At 41.7% G+C, this 23,877-nt stretch overlaps 2 protein-coding genes across 2 annotated transcripts in view; both read right to left on the reverse strand.

Moving 5' to 3' along the window:
• The window catches only part of LOC105534058 (chromosome unknown open reading frame, human C2orf16), a 6,211-nt gene extending 1,273 nt beyond the window's left edge, over nucleotides 1–4,938 (reverse strand). Inside the window, exon 1 of the mRNA XM_011972730.1 lies at nucleotides 8–4,938. Within this exon, the coding sequence (XP_011828120.1) occupies nucleotides 8–4,938 (4,931 nt within the window). The remainder of the gene's footprint in view (nucleotides 1–7) is intronic.
• A 391-nt stretch (nucleotides 4,939–5,329) lies between these two features.
• LOC105534059 overlaps nucleotides 5,330–23,877 on the reverse strand; it is a 35,210-nt gene continuing 16,662 nt past the window's right edge. The window contains exons 2-6 of the mRNA XM_011972731.1: nucleotides 16,631–16,709; nucleotides 15,960–16,014; nucleotides 15,674–15,769; nucleotides 6,597–15,319; nucleotides 5,330–5,376 (exon numbers count right to left, since the gene is read on the reverse strand). Of these exons, the coding sequence (XP_011828121.1) occupies nucleotides 5,330–5,376; nucleotides 6,597–15,319; nucleotides 15,674–15,769; nucleotides 15,960–16,014; nucleotides 16,631–16,709 (9,000 nt within the window). The remainder of the gene's footprint in view (nucleotides 5,377–6,596; nucleotides 15,320–15,673; nucleotides 15,770–15,959; nucleotides 16,015–16,630; nucleotides 16,710–23,877) is intronic.

A 23,877-nucleotide genomic window follows, 5' to 3' on the forward strand; every position in this document is an offset into this window, starting at 1 on the left:
AGAGGGACTGCGATGGCTTCTCTGAGAGGGACTGCGAGGGCCCCTTTCAGAGAGACTGTGACAGCTCCTCTCTGAGGGACTGCAGTGATTCCTCCAAGAGAGACTGCGACGGCTTCTCTCAGAGGGACTGGAATGGTTTTTCCGAGAGGGACTACGGTGGCTCCTCTGAGAGGGACTGTGTTGTCTTCTCTCCGAGGGACTGTGATGTCTTCTCTCCCAGGGACTGCGTTGGCTTCTCTCAGAGGGACTGCGATGGTTTCTCCAAGAGGGGTTATGACGGGTTCTCTCGGAAGGACTGCGTGGGGTTCTCTCCTTATAGAAGCTGGGGTGGTTGTGCTCCTTGTGTGTGAGTTTCTCTTTAAGGTGTCGGTGCCAGGTTCTCTTCACAGGGGAACCAGGTAGGATTATTCCTCGGGCCTGAACTCTGGTTCCTGGTGTGGACAAGTTCTTAGACTCCTGGCTTGAGGTTTCATTTCTATAGAAGTTTTTCTTTGATCTGCTACTACTGTCCTTTTGAACACTTCCCAGAGGCTGCCCCACCGAGGCAGTTTGGAAAGCAATACCACTTTGGGAATCTGTAGGCTTGGGCAGTCGAAGAGGTCTAGGTTGGAAAGAGTGAGCTCTTCTTTGCTGTTGAGCTGATCTGCACTGGCCCGTTCCTCCCCACAATATGTCCTCCTGCTTAATGGTTGAGCCTGCTGGTGTTAGCTTGTCAGCTGACCTCTTGTCTCTTTTGATACTGCTTGGTAAGCAATAGTCCCTGGTGTTTTGTTTTGGATAATAGTTTTTGCTTCCCCACAAATTGTCTGGCCTTGTCCTGTCCACAGGCTTCCGCCCAACAAAAGCTATAACTCTGTGTGCTGTTTGGAATGCCCGCTTTAGGCTCTGAAAAAGCAGTTGCATGAACTTGGGCTGGGAATGTTTCTTAGGTTGTCTTTTTAAAGAGGCAGTACTTGTCTGAGTTGCTCCAATCCTCTTCCTTCTTAAATGGGCTGGTAATTCCCTAGAGGGACTCTCTGTTGTGGTTCTGCTGTTTTTGTAGAACTTTCTGTGTTTTCTAAGTCCCTTGGTGATTCTCTTCATTGGATATTTTGAATCAGAGGTCTTTTTGGTTCTCACTTTAGCCCGTTTTTCATTCTGAGTGCTTTCAGAGTCACTCTCTGGTAGGTTGTGAACTTGAGTGAATTCATAGTGCCCAGGTACTCTAATTTTTGTCTTTTCTACTAGGTCAGGGCTGCTGCGTTGTCCTCGCCTGATGTAGAATTGTACAGGAGCAGGGGACTGGGAAGGCCCAGACTGCAAATCTATTGTGGAAGCAGGACTCTTGGAAGCTTGAGTATAGATTTTAGCTTTCCTTCGTGATGGTGATATAGGGCTTCTCCGTATGATGGGTCTATCTCTTTCACGATACTTTGAGATTTGGGGTCTTTTCCCAATTCGCAGCCTAAAGCCAAGATGCAACCGAATCTCACCATGGCCTTCAGAAGTGCGTACAAGATGGAGCTGTGGATAGATAAGAAGATAAGGCCCCAAAGTGGTCTGTAATTTATGATGGCAGTTAAGTCCTGAACATCGGCCACACTGTAGGCAGATAGGGTATTTTAGGACTAGACCTGAAGCTAGAGGTGGAGGCACATCAGGGGGTATTTGACTCCTTAAGAGTTTTGCTGCTATTTTTAGCTGCAGATCTTGTAGCAGCTGGAACTGTTCTGAGAAGTCAGTCTTAGCCTGGGAAAGATAATTTGGCTTGAGGGAGTGTTGGGACTCAGAAATCCTTGTCCGGGAATCACTCTGTGAGTCCTCACTTTCTTCCATTGGAACAAGATCTTCTCTATCATAAAATATGCTAAGGGAAGACTCTGACTTTACCAGGACAGGAAGCTGGCCCCCTGCACATGAGACAGGCATATGCTGAATGACTTCTTGAGATATACCACTGAACCTTGAATTTGTCTTTTTTATTCCCACTCTAGTCCCAGAATATTGCTGTATTATGGAAGATGTGGAGCCACGTGTCCATATCCTTAAGGCCATTCTTTTCTTATGACCATGATAAAAAGTGTGTCTCTGAATGTAGTTTTTGACCACGGAAGGCTGAGAAATAGTAACTGGACCCTTCTCTGGCAGGCTCTGAGAAGCTTCCATCAGTTCAGCTGGAATCCCAAATAAATTCTGAATAGATTGACAGGTATCTGCAGTGGCTCTTTCTGCTAAAGATGTTTGAGAACAAAGTTTCCTTTCCATAGTGGTCCCTAAAATATTACCCAGCATTAGCATAGTGGAGAGATATTTTCTTGGTAGTCGCTGCCTCCAGGCATGACTCTCCCAGACATTGTGTTGTCTACCCAGGAAAGACTTGATGAGACCTTTTTGAACCCCTGATTCTGCCCGGAATGTCTTAGATAGTGATCTCCAGCTTTGTAGTAGATGTCTCTGAAGTGAGTTCTCTAGCTCCTCCATTTGCTTCCTCTTAGTTGTCTCTTTAGATATGACATCCACTCCTGGAATCTCAGGACATGGGTTTTCCACAGTGTTAGCTGTCTTATCAGAGCTTTGATTATGAAGGGCCAAGGGAAGAATTAAAGATTGTATCATAGTAGGGTCTATATAGGTCTCTTCAGGCTGCAAAATATCTGTCCCAGGGTTTTTTATATCCAAAGCTCTGTATACTTCCTGTATCCCAGAATCCCAAAGTCCTCCTAATTCAGATGCTGTTCTGACAGAGCTTGAAATGAGTGTGGTTGAAGAGCTTTGTAGGAACCTAGAGAAGTCAGTCCCTACTTGTAACTCTTCTGATGTTAACTTCTCACAGTCCCTATTCTGACACACCTGTCCTAGATTCAAATCCTTAGTTTCCATAACTTTAGGAGGCTCCGTTTTTATCACTGTAGATTTCACAGCCTGAAGCCCTTGTTTATGAGTCAATATCGTATGTTTCTCAAATGGAGATGTTTGTGGTGAGGTTAATTCTTCAGATTTCACTTGAATACGTGACCTTGGAGTTAATTCTGCAGGTACTATAAGTTCTTGAAGATGTGGCCTTGGAAGTAAATCCACACAATTTATTGCTTCAATTCCTGATTCTAGGGCTACTCCTATTGGTTCTACAACCTGAGGAATTGGTCCTGGTGCTAATTCCTCAGATTTTACGATTTGAAGGGATGGCCCTGGGATTAGCATAGTTTTTACAATTTGAAACCCTGTCAACTCCATTGTTTCCAAAATCTGGTGTTCTGGCTTTATGATTAATTTCGTAGATTTCACATCTTGCAAACATGGCCCTGAGTGGTGCTCTGAAGGCCTCACATGTTGCAGTTTTGGAGTCAACTCAATATATTCTACCATTTGAGGGGTTGGCCTTGGTATTGTCACAGACTTTACAATTTGAAATGGTGGTCCAGGGGTCACTTTCACAGATTGAACAACTTTTGGGACATCTACGAGGATTACCTCTTCAGACTGAGCAACATGAAGCTGTGTCCTTGCAGATTCTGTGACTTGATCTAGTGGCTCTGGACTAATCCTCATAAATTCTACAATTCTACCCAGTGGTCCTGGGGTTGTCCTTGGAGATTTCATACTTTGATTCTTTGACTTTGTTAGCCCCATTGATACCTCCCTGTGCTGCCGTGCCTCAGAGGTGAGCTCTACAGATTCTTCATGTCCTATAACTTGACTTGTTTGCTTCAGGGGCACCTCTAAAGATTCCTCCCTTTGTAGCCATTGCTTACAGGTCAGATTTACAGATTCTGGGACTTGATGTCCTAACCCTAATATTATCCCTGGAGATACCACATGATGCTGTGGTTTGGGGGTTAATTGCAAAGTTTTCTCTACCTGCACTCCTGACTCAGAAGTCAACTCCACAGATTCAGGAACTCGATGTCCTAACCCAGGTGTCATCCCTAAAGCAGAATCTGGGACGTGATGTAATGACTTTGGAATCAATACCACAGATTCTTCCCTTTGCAGTCTTTTCTCAGAGATCGCCTCCACACATTCTAAGTTTTGAGTACAGAGCCTTGGGGATCTCTCTGCAAATCCAGTGGCTTGACTTGTTGGCTTTGGGGTCATTCCAAAGAATTCATTTGCATGTATCCTTGCCTCAGTGGTCAACCTCATAGCTTCTGTAAAGTAATGCTTGAGTTCCGGAGTAATCCCTTCATATTCCACAGTTTGCTGCAGTGGCTTCATATATAACTCCCCCAAATCCTTGACTCGGGCCCGTGGCCGAGAGAGCAATTCCATAGTTTCTAGGATTTGGTAGCTTTTCTCTGGAGTTAATCCTAAGAATTTTGAGCCTTGATCCCTTACCATTGGAGTCAGATCAACAAATTTTGGTACCTGAAGATCTGGCTGCAGCAGCATCCCTAAGGATTCAATGGCTCTACCTGTTATCTTTGGGGTCAACCCCACAGATTTCTCTACAGTATCTATGCCTTTATGTGCCAATCCTTGCACTATTTCTGAAGATTCTGTGGCATGATAAATTGGTATTGAAATCAAATTTGCAGATTTAGGGACTTGATACATTGGCTGTGGGATCATCTCTGCATATTTTGTAAACTGATGCCCTGGTCTAGGGATTATTTCAGAGGATTCCATGATTTGATAATTTGTTTTTGGAGTTTGCTCCCCATATTTCACTCTTTGAAGCAGTGACTCTGGTGCTAATTCCACAGATTTTATAGCTTCCTGCAGAGACACTGAAGATAATTTAACATGTTTTATGCTTTGCGACTTTGGCTCCAAAGATTTCACACCTTGTTGCTGTGATTCTGGAGACAAATTTGAAAATCTGACACTAGTCAACAGTGGTCCTGATGGGAACTTCCTAGTTGACTCTGGTGCCAACATCATTGATTCATCATCTTGCCATCCTGAAGTCAACTCTTGATAATTTATACCTTGCTGTTGGGCCCCTGGTGTCAGCTCCATAAGTTTTACATCTTGAGAACATGGCTCTGATGCAAAGGCCGCAGATTTAACACATTGTGACCCAAAGCATGATGTCAACCCTGAAGAATTTACACTTTGAGGTTGTGGCCATAGAGTTGACTTCACAGATTTCACATCTTGAGAACATGGCTCTGGTACAAATACCACAGATCTCATACTATGCTGCCTGAGGTGTGAATGCAACTCCTCAGAATTCATACCTTGAGGATACGGTTCTGGTTTTAACTCCACAGATGTCACTTTTTGAAAACATGGCTCTAATGTAAATACCTCATATTTTATGTCCGGCAGCTCAGAGGCTGAAATCATTTTTGCAGAATTTGCATCATAAAGCAATGGCTGTTTATTTAGCTCCATGGACTTTACATCGTTAAGCAGTGGCTCTGGTAAAAATACCACGGATTTCATACCATTTTTCTGAGGACCCAAAGTGAACACAGGTTGTACAACTTGCTGTGAGCCAAGGTGCTTCTCCAAAAATTGGACTCCTTGAAACTTAGTTCCTGGAGTTAACTCAGAAGATTTCTTACCTTGCAAGTGTGGTCCAGGATTGAACAGAATAGATTTTGTACTTTGAGATTCTGACCCAGGGTTCAGTTCAGAGGGTTTCATGCTTTGTATCTGTGGCCCTGGATTAAAGTTGATAGAATTTATGCATTGAAATTTTGACTCTGAATTCAACTCAGAAGAATTCATACCTTGTAGCTGTGGGCCAGAGTTGAACTCTTTTGGTGTTATATCTTGGAATTTTGTCCCTGGAGTCAGTTCATATTTTACATTTTGTAAATGTTGCACAGAGTTGAACACAACAGATTTTATACCTTGAAGCTCTGGCCCTGGATGCAACTCAGAAGATTTCATAACTTGAAATTTTGTCCCTGATTTTACACCTTGCAAGTGTGGCTCAAGTTTGCACTCCCTAGAATTTATACATTGTAATTTTAGCCCTGGATTCAACTCAGAAGAATTCACATACTGCACCTGTGGCCCAGGGTTACATTCCATAGGTGCTGCACATAGAAACTTTGACCCTGGAGTCAATTCAGATTTTAAACCTTGCAAATGTGGTATAGGGTTGAATATCATAGGTGTCTCACTTTGAATTTCTGTTCCTGGGTTCAATTCAGAACAACTCATACCTTGAAGTTTTGAAACTGGAGTTAATTCAGGCGATTTCATACCTTGTAAATATGGCTCTGGGTTGCACCCAATAGAATTTATACACTGAGCATGTGACTGTGGAATGAATGCAGAATTCATACTTTGCAAATGTGGCCCTGGGCTGCACCCAGTAGAATTTACACATGGAAGTGGTGGCTCTGGAATGGATGCAGAAGAATTCACGCCTCGCAAATTTGACCCAGGGTTGCACCCACTAGAATTTACACACTGAAGTTTGGGACCTAGAATGGATGCAGAATTTACACCTTGCAAAGGTAGCCCAGGGTTGCACCCAGTAGAATTTACACACTGAAGTGGTGGCTCTGGAATGGATACAGAAGAATTCACATCTTGCAAACGTGGTCCAAGGCAGAACACCTTAGATTTTATACCTTGAAGCTCAGGCCCAGGAGTCAACTTGGCACATTTTAATCCTTGCAATTGTGGTCCAGGGTTGAAATCTAAAGATTGTGTACCTTGAAGCCTTGTTCCTAGGCACAACTCAGAAGATTTCACACCCTGCAACTGTTGCTGAAGATTGAATTTCATAGATTTTACATCTTGACGCTGTGTCCCTGTGCATAATTCTGAAGATTTTCTATGTTGCAGATGTGACTCAGGATTGAACACCATAAAGTTTACACTTTGAAGGTCTGGCCATGGATTCAATTTATGAGATTTTTCATCTTGCTGCTGCTTTTCAGCATTGAACTCAGAAGGTGCCACACTATGAATCTTTGATTCCAAGGCCAACTTAGAGAGTTTTGCAACCTGCAATTCTGGGTCATGGTTGCCCTCTGTAGAGTTCACTGTCTGAAGCTTTATCAACCCAGATTTCATATCTTCCAACTTTGCCCCAGGATTGAATTCTACAGATTTCACATCTTGAAGGTGTATCCCTGGTGTCAACATAGATAATTTTCTATCTTGTAACTGTGAAGTTGAGTTTAACCCCAAAGATATCGTATCCTGTACCTTTGTACCTAGAGTCAAATCAGAAGATTTCACATCTTGCCTCATTGGCCTAGGCATGAGCACAGATTTCACTTTTTGAAGCTTTGTCACTGGGATCACTTCAGAAGATTTTATACCTTGCAAGTGTGATCCAGAACTGAACTCCATAGATTTTACATCTTGAAGCTCTGTCCCCATGATTGAGTTAGAATATTTTGTATCTTGCCACTGTGGGCCTGAGTTGAACCCCACAGATTCCCCACCTTGAAGTTTTGTCTCTGGTGTTAACTCAGAAGATGTCACACCTTGTAACTTTGGACCATGGTGGAATTCTACAGATTTTACATCTTGATGGTTTGTTCCCTGAATCAACTCAGAAGATTTTTCACTTTGTATCTGTTGTCCAGAATTGAAATCCATTGATTTCATACTTTGAAACCTTGTCCCTGAGGTTACCTCAGAAGATTTTATACCTTGAAAGTGTTGTCCAGAATTGAACTTCATAGATTTTACATCTTGAAGCTTTATACCCATGATCAGATCAGAAGATTTTATATCTTGTAACTGTGGGCCTGATTCCAGCTCTACAGATTTCACACCTGGAAACTTCCTCCCCAGGGTCAAATCAGATTTCTCACTTTGTAACTTTGGACTAGGTTTGAATTCTACCGATTTCCCACCCTGAAGCTTTTCCCCTGGAATCACTTCAGAAGATTTCACACTCTGTAAGTGTGGTGCAGAACTGAGATCCATAGATTTAATGTCTTGAAGCTCTATACCTATGATCAACCTAGAAGATTTCAAATCTTGCAACCATGGGCCTAGGTTGCATTCCATTAATTTCATTTCTTGAAGCTTTGTCTTCAGTATTGACTCAGAAGATTTCACTCCTTGCAACTGTGGCCCAGGTTTGAAGTCTGTAGATTTGACACCCTGAATCTTGGTCTTTGTGGTCAAATCAGAATATGGGATATCTTTCAATTGTGAACTGGGCTTTAACTCTATAAACTTCATGTCTTGGGACTTTGTCTTAGGGTTCAACTTAGAAGATTTGACACATTGCCATTGTGGCCCAGAGTTGAACTCCTCAGATTTCATACCTGGAAGCTTTGTCTGATAAGCCAATTCAGATGATTTCATGCTTTTCAAGTGTAGTAAGAAGTTCGGCGCTACAGTTTTATCACTTTGTAATTGTAGCTCTTGGCTTAATACTCCAGATTTCACCCCTGAAAACTGTGGCTCTTGTGTAAACACTGGAGACTTCACATCTTGCCGCTGTGTTCCTGGGTATGCCTCCACGGGTTTCACTTTGTGCAACTGTGGTCTTGGGGTCAACTCAGAAGATTTCACATCTTGTGAATGAAACCCAGGTTTGAATGCCACAGATTTAATATCACACAGCTTTGATGTTGAAATCGGGCCACATGATTTCACACTTCTCAACTGTAGCCCAGATTTCAAATCAATAGGTTCGAGCCGTGGCAACTGATGTTCCTGGAGTGATGTCAAGGGTTGTATACTTTGGAGCTTTGGCCTTGGAATCGACTCAGATGACTTCACATCTCTTAATTGTATTGAAGGTTTCAATTCTACAGTTGTGACAACTCGAGATTGTGAACCACATTTTAGCACAGATTTCACACCTTGGAACTCAGGTCCTGGTATCCACTGCACAGAGCTCATACTTCCAAGCTGTGAGTCTTGGTTTACCTCCACATCTTTTACACCTCGAAGCTGTGGCTCTGAGGTTGACACCAGAATTTTCCCGTTCTGCAACTGTGGTCCTTGGGACATCTTAGGAGTTTTCACACATTGCAACTGTGGCCCAAAGCTAAACACAGATTTTGCACCTTGAAGTTTTGGTCCTAGAGTCAGTTCAGATGATTTTACACCTCCCGACTCTGTGGAGGATTTCAACTGTGCAGGCTTGACACCTTGAGACTGTGAACCAAGATTCAACCCTACAGTTTTTACACCTTGGAACTCAGGTCCTGATATCCACTGCACAGATTTCGCACTTCCAAGCTTTGAGTCTTGGTTTAACTCCACAGTTTTCACACCTTGAAAATATGGCTGTGAGGTCGATGCTGGAATTTTCTCTTTTTGCAGCTGTGGTCCTTGGGACAACTCAGGAGCTTTCACAAAGTGCAACTGTGACCCAAGGTTAAACTCCATAGATGTTGTACTTTGAAGTTTTGGCCCTAGAGTCAGTTGAGATGACTTTACACCTCCTGACTCTATGGAAGATTTCAACTCTCCAGGTTTGACACCTTGAGATTGTGAACCAAGATTTAACCCCATAGTTTTTACACCTTGGAACTCAGGTCCTGGTATCCACTGCACAGATTTCACACTTCCAAGCTGTGAGTCTTGGTTTAACTCCACAGTTTTCACACCTTGAAGTTGTGGCTCTGAGGTTGATGCCAGCATTTTCCCTTTTTGCAGCTGTGGTCCTGAAGACAACTCAGAGGTTTTTACACACTGCAACTGTGGCCCACGGTTAAACTCCATAGGTTTTGCACCTTGAAGTTTTGGGTCTAGAACCAATTTAGATGCTATCATATCTCCCAACTGTATGGAAAGTTTCAATTCTGCGGGTTTGACACTTCGAGATTGTGACCCAAGATTTAACCCTACAGATTTTAGACCTTGGAACTCAGGTCTTGTTATCCACTGAACAGATTTCATTCTTCCAAGCTCTAGGTCTTTGTTTAATTCCAGAATTTTCACACTTTGAATCTGTGGCTCTACAGTTGAGCCCAAGGGTTTCACTTGGTGCAACTGTGGTCCTGGGGTCAACTTGGGATATTTCATACTTTGCAACTGTGGTTCATGTTTAAACTCTTTAGTTTTTACATCTTGCATATTTGATTCTAGAGTCAATTCAGATGATTTTACACCTTTCGACTGTAGGTCAGACTTTGGCTCTGGAATTAACTCCGAAGACATTACACCTTCTGACTCAGACCCTTTCTTTACTTGCTCAAAATTCACACATTGCTGCTCCTGTGAGTTTACAGATATCTGACCATCCTGTTCAGGCTCAAGGGTTAAATCCACAGGTGCCATCCCTTGAAACTGTTGCTTTAGCACTAAATCTGCAGAATTTACTTCTTCAAACTCTTCTCCTCTGGTTACATTCACAAATTTTACTACCTGCCTCTTTTGGCATGGGGTCAACTTTACAGATTTTACACATTGCAGATGTGGATCTTGAGTCTCCTTTATAGATTTTAAACCTCGAAGCTTTAAACATGGAGTAATCTCCCCAAATTTCATGTGGGACTGCATTTGTGGGACTGAAGTCAGTTCTTCAGGTTTCACGCTTTGTAGCTGAGGCCCTTGAAGCATCTCCGTAGATTTAACCCCTTGAAGCAACGGCCCTGGTGCAAAAGCCATAGACTTCTCACCTTGCATCTTCAGCCCGAGTTTTAATTTTCCAGTTTTCATATCTTGCAGCTGTGTACCTAGGATCAAATCCTCAGTTTTTACATCTTGAATTCTTGAACATGGAGTCAACTCCACAGATTTTACACCTTGAAGCTCGGAATCAGGGGTGAATTCCACAGATTTGACATCTTCTGTCTGTGAGCCTAAGGTTATCGCCACAGATTTCCCACCTTCCAGCTGTGGACTTGGAATTATCTCCATAGATTTCATGCTTTCCAGGCATGGTCCTGGAGTTAAGGTCACAGATTTCATATCTTCCAGTCCTGAGCTCAGCAACTCAGATTGAAGCTTTGAGCCTGGGGTTACCTCCTCAAGTTTTACACCGCCTGCCTGTGGCTCTGGGGTTAACGTCATATATTTGACATCTTCCAATTCTGGCTCTGGTGTTAACTGCATAGTTTTCACATCTCCCAAATGTGGCCCTGGGATTAATTCTGCAGATTTTATATCTTCTAATAGTGGCTCTGGGGTTAGCTTTTCAGATTTGAAACCTTGAAGTTTTAAGATTGGGCTCCACTCCACAGGATTTATGTCTTGTAACTGTCGTCTTTGCATCAATTCAGAAGATTTCATGCTTTGTAACTGTGGTTGTCTGGTCAACTCAGAATGATTTACACTGGGCAACTGTGGCCCAGGAGTCCACTCCACGGATTCTGCATCTGGCATTTGTGGTTCTGAGACTAATTTATAGGAAACTTCAGCTTCAAGGCTTGGTTCTTGGTTGCCTGCTACATATTTTACACCTTGAAACAGTGGCTCTGGTACTAACAACTCAGGCTTAACCCCTTCCCCCTCTGGCCCTGGAGCCATTGCCACAGGTGGTACACCTTGCATCTTTGGCCCTGGGGTCATCTCTAAAAATTTTACACGTTGTAGCTGTGGCCCTGAGTTTAAGTCTAAAGATTTCACACCTTGAGGTTGAGTTCCTGGTACTAAATCAAAAAATTTGACATCTTGTAGCTGCAGCTCTGGGTTAAGCTCTACCTGTTTCATACTTTGAGTTCCTGGAAATATCTTTGCTAATTTGGAATCTTGCAGCCCTAACTCTGGAACCACCTCTACAGAATTCACACTATGAAACATTGATCCTGGGGTTTCATCCCCAAATTTGACACCTTGCAGCTTTGACCTTGAAGTCAATTCAGAAAATTTGATATCTTGCTGCCATGGCCCTAGGTTTACTTCCTCAGATTTTACACTTTGAAATGGTAGTTCTGAGGTCAATTTCACAGATTTCATGCTGTGAAACTGTGGTCCTTCAGTAGACAGAACAGATTTCATATCTTCGATGTGTGGCCCTTGGCTTGACTGCAAAGATGACTCTGGTACAAAACCTAGAGACTTTGTATCTTCGAGCTGAGCTCCTGGTATCAACTGCATATGTTTGAAACTTTGATGCTTTGGCTCTGGGATCAAATCAGAAAATTTGACATCTTGCAAGCATAGTCCTGGGCTTAGTTCCACAAATTTCACATCTTGAGGTTGTGATTCTGGAGTCAGCTGAACAAATTTGACACTTTGATGTGTTGGCTCTTGGGTAAAATCTGACAATTTGATGTCCTGAACTGGGGAATCTGAGGTCAATTCATCAGATTTCACACCATAATGTGGGAGTTGTGAGATTAAATCTACAGGTTTTTCACCTTGAAGAAGTGGTCCTGGAAATACCCTTGAAAATCTTACACTTGGCAACTGTGGCCCTGGGGTCAATCCAGAAGATTTGACACTTGGCTGAGATGGGCCTAGATTTAAATCCACATATTTTACACCTTGGAGCTCTTCCATCTTAGTCAAATCCTCCAGTGGCATACTTTGTAGCAGTAGCTCTGGCATCATCTCCTCAGATTCTACCACTCCTGTAGTTGACTGTTGGATTAGATTCACATATTTCATATCTTGCAACTGTGACTCTAGATCCAGCTGCTTAGACTTTTCTCCCTGGAGCTGTGGCCCTGGGGTCAGGTCCATAACATGTGATTTTGGTTCTGTAATTAAATTTTTAGATCCTATCACTAATGGAGATGACTCACTGGTTAACTCCATAGATTGCAAATTTTGCAGTAGTGGCTCTGATTTCTCATATTGCGTGCCTGGTCCTAGAGTCAACTCCAAAAATCCTGTTTCTGCATGTGGTGGTACTGGGATGACCCCCTGGGTCTTATCAACTTGAGGCAATGCCAACCCCACAGTTTCTTTATATTCTGACATGGGGGGTATCTCTGACAATTCAGTAACTTCTGAACATGGCCCTAGATTGCAGTGAACAAACTTCGTATCATGGGGCTGTGGCTCTGTGGTCAACACCTCTGATTTCACACTTTGCATTTCTGATCCTGGTATCAAATCCAGAGATTCTTTTGTTGTGTGTTGTGATACTGGAGTTTCCCCCATTGCTTTTCCAAGTTGGTGCATCGTCTTAAGAGTGTCTTGGAATGACTTTGAGCTCATCTCCACAGATTCTGAAGTTTGGCTTAGTGGCCCTGGGGTAGTTCCTAAAGATGGTTGCATCAACCCAATATATTTTTCTACTTGGTGACAGGTGTCAGAGGTTAACTTTGCTTCTTTTCCTTGATATCCTGATCCTGAGATCATCTCTAAAGATTCTGAGGCTTGATGCCATGGGGTCAATCTTTCAGGCTCTGTGGCTTCACTGGGGCTCATCTCTGCAGCTTTTACTTCCTTAAATTGTGTCCCTTTGGTCAGTTCCCCATATTTCATTTCTTGCATCTGTGTCTCAGGAATTAACCTCCTACATTCTACCATTTGAGGAGTTTTCACATCTTCAAGCAATAGTACTGGGGCTACCTTCTCAGATCTGACATCTTGTAACCATGGCTTTGGGGCCAAATCTGCAGATTTTGTATCTTCTGTTGATGGTCTTAGGGCCAACTCCACAGTGTTTATATCTTGAAACTCTGGTGGTAGGACCAGATGAACAGATCTCCTACCTTGCAACTGTGAACTTGGGGTCAAGCCCCCAGATTCTATAACATGTGGCTGTGCTGGTGGAATTATCCCCCTGAAATCCATGGCTTGTAATAGTGCCACTGGAATTACTTTCGCATAACCCATGACTTGATGTAATGGTGCTGAGATCATGTCCAGTGATTTTGTGTCTTGACATATTAGCCCTGGAGTAGCCTTTCCTTGTTCCATGACTTGACTTTGTGACCCTGAGGTCATGCCCACTGATTCCATGACTTTATGCTGTGGTCCTGGCATCATTTCCACAGTTTCCATAACTGCGTGTTGTGGCCTTAGATTCATCTTTTCTGGTTTTGTGGCTTGATGGTTCAACAATGTGTTCATCTTTACTGACTCTATGACTTGATATTGTGGCGTTGGAGTCGTTCCCACTGATTCTGTATGTGGATGTGATTTGTTAATCATCCCCATAGAATCCATAACTTGAAGCAGTGCTACAGGAGTTACTTTCTTATTATCTGTGACTTGATTCAGTAATCTTGTGGCCATCCTCTCTGATTCCGTAACTTGGTGCTGAGACCTTGGGGCTGCCTCCATTGACTGAATGACTTGATTTGATGGTTTGGGGGTTATGCTCCCTGTTTCCGTGGTTTCCATTGGTTTCACAACTTGACTTGGCAGCTGTGGGAACAAACCCACAAATTCTGAATGTGATTCTGGGATCATCCCCATTGAATCCATGACCTGAAGTAATGCCAGTGGAGTTACCTTTATGCTGTCTTTGACTTGATATGATAGCCTTGGGGTCAACTCCACATTAGTCACTTGTGTCTTGTGCTGCTGTATCCTTTTTTCTGGAAAATCTATGACCCTCTTCTCTATACTAAGCTCTAGCACGTGTTTTCGATCACTCTTCAGTAAAGGAGTTTCCTCTTGAATTACATTAACTTCTAAACTTCTTGGAGGTAGAGTGCCTATTGATGTAACTAAAGGCTTGGATCCAAGGATTTGGGGGCCATCCCCAGGTTGGAACTGCCTATCTGAGATAAGTGACTGTGAAAGTTTTGTTTCTGTGCTATTTGATCCAGATCCCATTCCAGCATTCACATGGAGCTGAAATGATGGAAGGTCTAAGAATTTGTTGTTGATATTTTGCTCAGTGTTTTGATGAATGGGCATAGATAACTGAGTTTGGGGTTTTTCTGATTCAGCAACTCCTCCTTGTACTTCAGTCATATAATTCAGCATTGCCCATGATTTCCTCAAAGGTAAAGGTGCTGTTTGTTGCTGCAATGCAAAAACCTTCCGAGACATATGTCCTTCTAGCTCCCTTCTAACTGAAGGAGAGAGCTTGAATGTAGCCCACCTTGGAAGTCGTGGTCTCTTCTTGGAAAGAGAATTTGGCTCATGATCTGATGTCAAATGACTCTTGCTCATTCTCTCATCATTTTTTTTCCTTTTTTGTTTGCAGATATTTAGGGGTTCAGAAATAGAGCTGATAAAAGAGTTCTGAGGTTGTAAGGGTGAAAGATCTGCCAAATTCTGAAAAAGTTTTGATTTCTGGGGCTCTGAGAGCTGAAAAGGAGGCAGGGTTTTGCCTTGGTTCCTGAACACAGATGATTGCTTTTTGTTGGAAATAGGTAAACTATGGCTCCGGAATTCCCAAGTTGTTCCTTCAGAGAAGACAGGAAGATGAGACAGACTGGAGTCATTGCATGATGAACTAAAGGAGATGCTGTGGTCAGTAGAATGTTTTGTTTTCTTATAGTCACAACAGCATAGAACAGTCTTCTGAGCCACAAGAACAGAGGTGGTAGAGGAAGAAATCACATCTTGTGATTCAGGCAAATCCTGTTCCATAAGCCGTGATCTAAGAAATAAAGAGAAATGTTTCAGTTTGCATTGAAATAGGAAAAGGAAAAAAAGTGGCCATTTCAAATGCAAAATATTTTTGGCCTGAAGGAGAATTTGGGAAAAAAAAAAAAAAGTTTCTTTCCCCAACATCAATTACTTATAGAAAGAATTCCTCCACCAGGACAAAGGGAGGAAACTGTTCCCATTCCACCCAGAAATGATCCTTCGACCAGTTTGAACCCAGGACTTCCCCCACAGACAAAACGAACTCTCTCTTCTCCCTCTCTCCCTCCCTCCTTCATTCCCTTCCTTCCTTCTTTTTAAAACCTCTACCACCTTCAATCCCCACCCAGAAACTACATTGCCTGACCTTGTGTTTTCTAGGTATCGGAAGATCTGTTGAAGACTCCGCTCCATTGACCAGAGTATATATTCCTGGGTCCAGCCCACAGGGAGTTCTGAAACACTGGATGCAACAGTGTATGTCAATGTAACTGAAGTTTCATTAAAGTACCAGTAAGGAAAACAATAAGAGAGATTTAACTTAGAAAGGAGAACGCTATCATAGTGAAGGAAGTAAAACAGAGTCCAGGTACTTTACTTCTAACTTTCACAAAGTTTATCAGTAGAATAGGCTGAAGAAAGGCTTTACTCACCCTGTCAGGTTAGCTTCAGTGCAAGCCATCCTGAGGTTTTCTTCCCACTGTGGATCTGGGAGAAGAGGTGAAGAATCTATCAGCATCATGACTATTGATTATTCGTCCAACCCCCTCTTTTTGCAAACAAGGAAACGAAGATGAAGTTATGCCCAAGATCATAAAGCTAATTAGTGGTAGATCTCAGACTTTACCTGTCTCAAGATTTTTCAAAAAGCTATACTATGCTGCCTTCATCATACAGTAGATGTAAGCTATATACATTGGGAAGAATATGAATAATCATAGTAATAAGCAGTGAGAGTAGGGGAAACAGAGGTCATGATACATATCTTTTCCTCCAAAGGAGTCTATCCAGGATCTATGGTAGAGGGAAAAAGATAGGGAAACTTCCCACACCAAACTCTTGGTAGTTACCCTTTGTCCATTCTAAATCTCACCAAGTTTCCTTCCCAATACCTTGGACTTTGCACAAAAGGAGCTGAGGGAAGGAAACATGAGGAAAGAAACCATGGAAAGAATTATGGAGCCATATACACATATCTTTAGACATGGAGATGCTAGAAAGAAGAGGCACACTTCTTCCATTTACATCCTCTTTTTCAACCTCCCTCCACCTGCTATTTAAGGCTAGAGTCATAAGGCAGACCCACAATTGGTCTGTTATTAACCTTGAGCTGAAGAGTAAAGGATAGGGTGTCTCTGACCTGTTAACTTCTGGATCTTTTTCAATCTATGCTGCTTTGAAGTCTAGAGAAGCACAAAAAGAAAAAAGAAAAGCAGATTATGTTCTAGGTTAGAGACTTTATCGACAGCACTTGTCACCTTTTAGATATCAGATATTGATACATCTCATGCATCAGATATTGATACAGTTGGCATCCATAACCACATGTAAATGCTGTAACAAACATATAAATATCAGGGAATATAGAGGACAGTGATTAACTTTCTAAGAGAGAAAGGAAGAATTATTCAAGAAGTTGCATTTGTACTGGAGTTTAAAGAATCAGCACAAGACTTTTAGGTGAAGAAAGAGTATTTCAGGCAAGTGGGAACATCACTGAGATCAGCATGTCATGATTGTCAGGTGCACTTTTGCTAAGTAGTGGGAGATGCTAGGCTGACAAGGTAGATGGAAGCCAGGTTATGCCTAATGGTAGAATTTTAATTTTATTCTGTAGTCAGAAAACTCCTGGGATTTTTTCAAAGTGCTCCAGGTCATTTTAAAGGCAGTAATGACATTTGTTACCATTTCAAATAAAACAATTTTTTTTTTTTTTTTTTTTTTTTTTTTCCGAGATGGAGTTTCACTCTGTCGCCCAGGCTGGAGTGCAGTGGCGCCATCTCGGCTCACTGCAACCTCCACCTCCTGGGTTCAAGTGATGCTCCTGCCTCAGCCTCCCTAGTAGCTGAGCCACCATGCCCAACTAATTCTTGTAATTTTAGTAGAGACGGGGTTTTGCCACGTTGGCCAGGCTGGTCTCAAACTCCCGACCTCAGGTGATCCGCCCAACCTTGGCTTCCCAAAGTGCTAGAGTTACAGGTGTGAGCCACCACGCCCAGCCCAGCATCCTTTTAAATGCTGAATTAAGCTCCTCAAAAAAGAGTAAGGGAAATCCTTACAGGCCAAAATTAAGGAGAAAACTGAAAAACATGAGCAGAAAATCATCTGATACTTCAACGCCCTATATCATTTGTAGCGTCAGTCAGAAGAGATTTGGGTTAACAACAAGGTAGGAGCAAAAGACAAGACCCATGTGAAGTGTGTATTTGGAATGGAGACCCTGGGAAAAAGCCAGAATTCTAAAAATGCTACATGTTTAGTGGAAAAGTGGCTAGGAAAGAAATCTGCCCACCACAAGAAAATTTGTACTCTAGGTAGAGGGAAAAAAAAAAAAACCAAAAAACACCTTCTCTGAGAATTTTAACCATGAGTCTATCCTCATACTGGCTTGGAGTTCTAATTTATACCCACTGTGTAGCCAGGAACCCTCAAATTGCAAATAAAAGTGGAGCGATCCTGGGCTGGTAATGCTTTAGGGCAAAAGATGAAAGTAAATGTAAATCTCCTTGGAAATTAAAAAGAAGTAGAATTGGTCAGGTGCAGTGGCTCGTGCCTGTAATCCCAGCACTTTGGGAGGCTAGGCAGGAGGATCACTTGTGCCCAAGAGTTTGAGACCAGCCTGGACAACATAGTGAGACCCTGTCTCTACAAAAAATAAAAAATAATTTTAAAAAATTAGCTTGGGCGGCCAGGCATGGTGGCTCATGCCTGTAATCCCAGCACTTTGGGAGGCCGAGGCAGACAGATCACTTGGGGTTGGGAGTTTGAGACCAGCCTGGCCAACATGGTGAAACTCCATCTCTACTAAAAATACAAAAAATTAGCCAGGCATGGTGGTGTGCACCTGTAATCCCAGCTACTTGGGAGGCTGAGGCAGGAGAATCATTTCAACCCAGGAGGTGGAGGTTGCAGTGAGCTGAGATCATGCCACTGAACTCTAGCCTGGGCAAACAGAGCAAGACTCAGTCTCAAAAAAAAAAAAAAAAAAAATTAGCTGGGTGTGGTGGTGTGTGCCTGTGGTCCCAGATGTTTGGGTGGCTGAGGTAGGAGGATCTCTTGAGCCTGGGAGGTCAAGGCTGCAGTGAGCTGTGATCCTGCCACTGCACTTTCCAGCCTGGGTGATACAGCAAGACCCTGTCTCAAAAAAAAAAAAAAAAAAAAGAAAAGAAAAGAAAAAAAGAAGTAGAAGAGGAAGAAGAAGAAAACAGTTTAAATAACTACACATTAATGAATGTGAAAACGCTGATAAAATAGTTAAATTCCTAGAAAAAAATATAAGATACCAAAACTGGCCAAAAAGAAATAGATCATTTGAGTAGACCAGTAAGTATGAAAGCAATTGAAATGATAATCAGACATTCTACATCAGACATAATAAAATAATTCATCAAGGTTTCTGAATACCAGAACTACTTACAAATATCAGTAGCATTTCTCTACTACAATAAAAACTATAAAAATATAATTTAATAAAAGATATTCTTCACAATAGCAATAAAATGATAAAAGTATAAAGGTATTAAGTAAACCAAGAATACAGAAGACTTCCATGTAGAAAACTGTAAAATTCTAATAAAAGACATAGAAGATGATCTGAATAAATGCAGGGATAGTCCAAGTTCTTGGTTGGAATAACTTGAAATTACGAAGATGTCAGTACTCCCCAAATTAATTTTTTTTTTTTTTGAGATGGAGTCTCGCTGTGTTGCCCAGGCTGGAGTGCAGTGGCACGATCTCAGCTCACTGCAACCTCCACCTCCCAAGTTCAAGCAATTCTCCTGCCTCAGCCTCCTGAGTAGCTGGGACTACACGTGCGCACCACCAGGCCCAGCTAATTTTTATATTTTTAGTAGAGACGGGGTTTCACCATGCTGGCCAGGCTGGTCTCGAACTCAAACTCCTGACCTTGTGATCCACCCGCCTCGGCCTCCCAAAGTGCTAGGATTACAGGCGTGAGCCACCGCACCCAGCCAAATTAAATTTTTTATATATATATATATAATTACATATATGTGTCTATATATAGACACAGACATATGTGTGTGTGTGTCTGTATACAGACACACTTTTTTTTTTAACTTTTTTTTTTTTTTTTTGAGACAGGGTCTCGTTGTATTGCCTAGGCTGGAGTGCGGTGGCACGATCATGGCTTACCACAGCCTCAACATCCTGGGCTCAAGTAATTCTCAGCCTCCCAAGTAGCTGGGACTACAGGTGCAATACCCCACACTTGGTTAATTTTTTTTATTTTTTTGTAGAGACAGGGTCTCATTATGTTGCCCAGGCTTAAATTATATTTTAATGCATTCCCAATTCATATTTCATTTGAAATGTTTCAAGAACTTGTTAAATGCTCTGAAATTAATATGACAAATAAAGGTCTACTGATAGCTAAATCAACCTTAAAAAGAAAAGCAAAGGAGGGACTTGCTGTACCAAACTCTAAGACACAGTACAAAGTTGTAGGAAATAAAAACAGGAACAAATAGACCAATGAAACAGAGAGCTCAGAGACAGGCATATGTATATATGGCCACTTATTATAATAAAGGGAGTTCCATAAATCAATGGGAAAATGATTGTTTAGCAAATGGTGATGGGAGTCGGGCACAGTGACTCACACCTGTAATCCCAGCACTTTGGGAGGCCAAGGCGGGCAGATTGCTTGAGCTCAGGAGTTCGAGACCAGCCTGGGCAATGTGACGAAACCCCATCTCTAAACAAATACAAAAAGTTAGCTGGGCGTGGTGGCACACGCCTGTGGTCCCAGCTATTCAGGAGGCTGAGGTAGGAAGATCACTTGAGCCCAGGAGGTGGTTACAGTGAGCCGAGATCACACCATTGCACTCCAACTTGAGTGAAAGAGCGAAGCCCTGTCTCAAAAAAAGAAAAAAAAAATGGTTATGGGAAAACTGGCTCACTATAGAGAAAAATAAAATTGTATCACTTCCTAATACCACATATAGAGGTGGACTCCAAGTATATTAAAAACTAAAATGTGAAATGTAAGACTGGAACATAGAAAAAAGGTAGGAGAAACTCTTTGTGGCCTAGAGCAGAGAACTTCTTAAGGAAAACTTCAGAAAAATAAACCATAGGCGTAATTGCTAGGAGAAAAGATGTTAAATGTTTCCGCCACACACAAAAAAAGGTAAGTGAGATGATGGATATGTTAATTCACTTAATTTAATCAACCCACAATGTAAACGTGCAACAAACCATCACATTATACATCATAAATATATACATTGGTATGTCTCAAATTAATTTTTTCTTTTGAGACAGAGTTTCCTTCTGTCACCCAGCCTGGTGTGCAGTAGCTCAAAGTTCATGGCACCCTCTGCCTCCTGGGCTCAAGCAATTCACACGCCTCAGCCTCCTGGGGAAGCTGGGATTACAGGCATGCACCACCATGCCCCGCTCATTTTTATATTTTTCGTAGCGACAGGATTTTATCATATTGGCCAGGCTGGTCTCAAACTCCTGACCTCAAGTGATCCACCCTTCTCGGTCTCCCGAAATGCATGAGCCACCATGCCTGGCCTCTCAAAAAAATTTTAATCCAGTAGAAGACTTACCCACATTCAAATGGAACCTCAAAATGACAAATCTACCACTCACTCCTAACCTCAGGTAACTGCAAAGAAAGTTGCCTTGGGTGGTGGTGAAGTCTCTGAGAAGTCATAACCACAGGCTAACTTCTGTATATTTGGCAGCTCAAGTTCACATTATCTGGATTGTCCCAAAAAACCTTCAAGCCATGAATTTAAAGTGGTCCTGGACTGATGGTGCCAGAGTCAAAAGTAAATGAAATGCTCTTCGAGGAAAATCTTTATCCTAGGCTTCAAAATCCTCACAAATATCGTATTTTATTAAATTTAAGATGCTATTGATTATAAAATGTGCCATCAATTTATATGCTAGTAGAATGAAAAAAATCCACTGTCAATTAATTAAATACCATCAATTGTAAGACACACCTCAATTTCAGAAGTGTTAACTATTAAAAAATAAGCACAAGTGGAGAAACAAACCTGCAAAGATGTCAGGTATTGTGATTTTCAGAGGTAGATTAGAAAACACCTATGCATATTGTATTTAAAGAAGTAAAATGCCAGGCATTGTGGCACACGCCTGTGATCCCAGCACTTTGGGAGGCTGAGGTGGGCGGATCATGAGGTCAAGAGATCAAAACCATCCTGGCCAACATGGTGAAACCCTGTCTCTACTAAAAATACGAAAATTAGCCAGGCGTGGTGCCATGTGCCTGTAGTCCCAGCTACTCGCGAGGCTGAGGCAGGAGAATTGCTTGAACTCGGGAGACGGAGGTTGCAGTGAGCTGAGATCACACCACTGCACTCCAGCCTGGGCAACCAAGTGAGACTCCATCTCAAAAAAAAAAAAGAAAAGAAAAAAAAAAAAAAAAAAGAAAGAAAGGAAAAAGAAAAAAAAAAAGAAAGAAAATACAAGTATAAATAAATCTGTAAGAAACACAAACCCCTAAACAGTGATCTAGCGGATTTGAAAACAGAATCAAATCTTACTTCCAGAAATTAATAAGAATGCAAAGTACTGAAATGGATTGGCTTACTAGCATTGATAAAATATTTCTGAATAAAGAATGGATAAGTACATATATTTAAATCTGAGGAGTAACCACTAAAAGAATAGAAACAGAGTTCATAACTTCCAAACCAGTAGAAAGGGAAAAAATGGAAAGAAAAAAAGCACCAGTTTGGGATTTCAATTTATAGTAATGGTTTGAACCCTCCAAATGAAAACAATAAAAGTTGGACAAAATATGTTTTAAAATATCCATTTAAAGTAATTAGAGACCTATCAAGGGGTCAAAAACCAGAGGAGCCAAGATCCTAGAGAAAAAGGAAGTGGAGGGAAATAAGCCCAGCTAAACTGAAATTTCACAGTTTTATGGGAATACATGACAAAAAGATGAGTTGAGAACCCCTAATATCTCAGGCTTTCAGTTGGAATCCCCAAAGGGCTATACCTAGGAGTAAGAATCAATCTGAAATAAACCAGGCTCAAAAATGGAAGCTCAGCCTCTGATAAATTCAATCCTTTATTGGATTGAGATGATCCCTTTATTGGATTGAGATAATCTAAATGACTAAAAAGTGAAAATAGCGCCCTCTGGAGGAAAGTAACTTTATCCAGAAGCTTGAATTTTCTCTTCAAAATTATATATAAAATCTCTGATATTAAATCAAAAATTGCCATGCTTACTAGAAGACAAGACCGACTGATTGAAGACTAAGAGATAAACATGGGGAATAAAAACAAACCCATAGACAATCCAGATATTGAAGTAATAAAACATAGATTTTAAAATATATGTGCTTTATATATACAAGAAATTAGATGACAAGATGGACAATTTTGGCCAAGAACTAAAAACTAAAAACTGAAAAAAAAAAAAAAACTAATGGAAATTCTAGAACAGGAGAAATAAAGAACTCAGTGAGGGGTACAGATTAGACACAACTGAAGAAATGTCTGAATAAAATATTCATAATGAAGCATGGAAATAAAATAAATAAAAGAGCCAATAGACATATGGGACACAGTAATAGGAGTCCCAGAAGGAAAGGGGAGACAGAATAGGAGTCCCAGACATAAATGCAAGCAGAAACAACATTTCAAAGTTAACAGTGCAGGGAGTATATGGTAACTCTCTGTACTTTCTGCTCAATTTTGCTGTGAACCTAAAAACTGCTTTAAAGTGTAGTCTATTTTTTTTTAAAGGGAATAGCTAAGAACTTTCCAAAATGCAAGCCTTAGATGCAAGAAGTGTTATGAAGCAGCATGAAGACAAAGAAAACCTAAACCTAAACTTAAGTACACTACAGAATGCTGAATACCAACACAATAAATCTTTTTTTTTTTTTTTTTTGGTGAGATGGAGTCTTGTCCAGCTTGTCACCGTGCTGGAGTGCAGTGGCGCAATCTCGGCTCACTGCAACCTCCTCCTCCCCAGTTCAAGCACTTCTTCTGCCTCAGCTTCCCAAGTAGCTGGGGCTACAGGCACGTGCCACCACGCCCAGCTAATTTTTGTATTTTTAGTAGAGACGGTGTTTCACCATGTTGGCCAGGATGGTCTCGATCTCTTGACCTCATGATCCACTTGCCTCAGCTTCCCAAAGTGCTGGGATTACAGGCGTGAGCCATGGCACCCAGCCCTAACACAATGAGTCTTAATAGGCAAAAATAAAAGATGCATTATATTCAAAAGAGGAATAAGATGAATAGTTGATATCTTTTAGAAATATTGGAAGCCTGCCGGGCGCGGTGGCTCAAGCCTGTAATCCCAGCACTTTGGGAGGCCAAGGTGGG

This window comes from Mandrillus leucophaeus, unplaced genomic scaffold (genome assembly GCF_000951045.1).
Source record: "Mandrillus leucophaeus isolate KB7577 unplaced genomic scaffold, Mleu.le_1.0 Scaffold13, whole genome shotgun sequence".
Lineage (NCBI taxonomy): Eukaryota > Metazoa > Chordata > Mammalia > Primates > Cercopithecidae > Mandrillus > Mandrillus leucophaeus.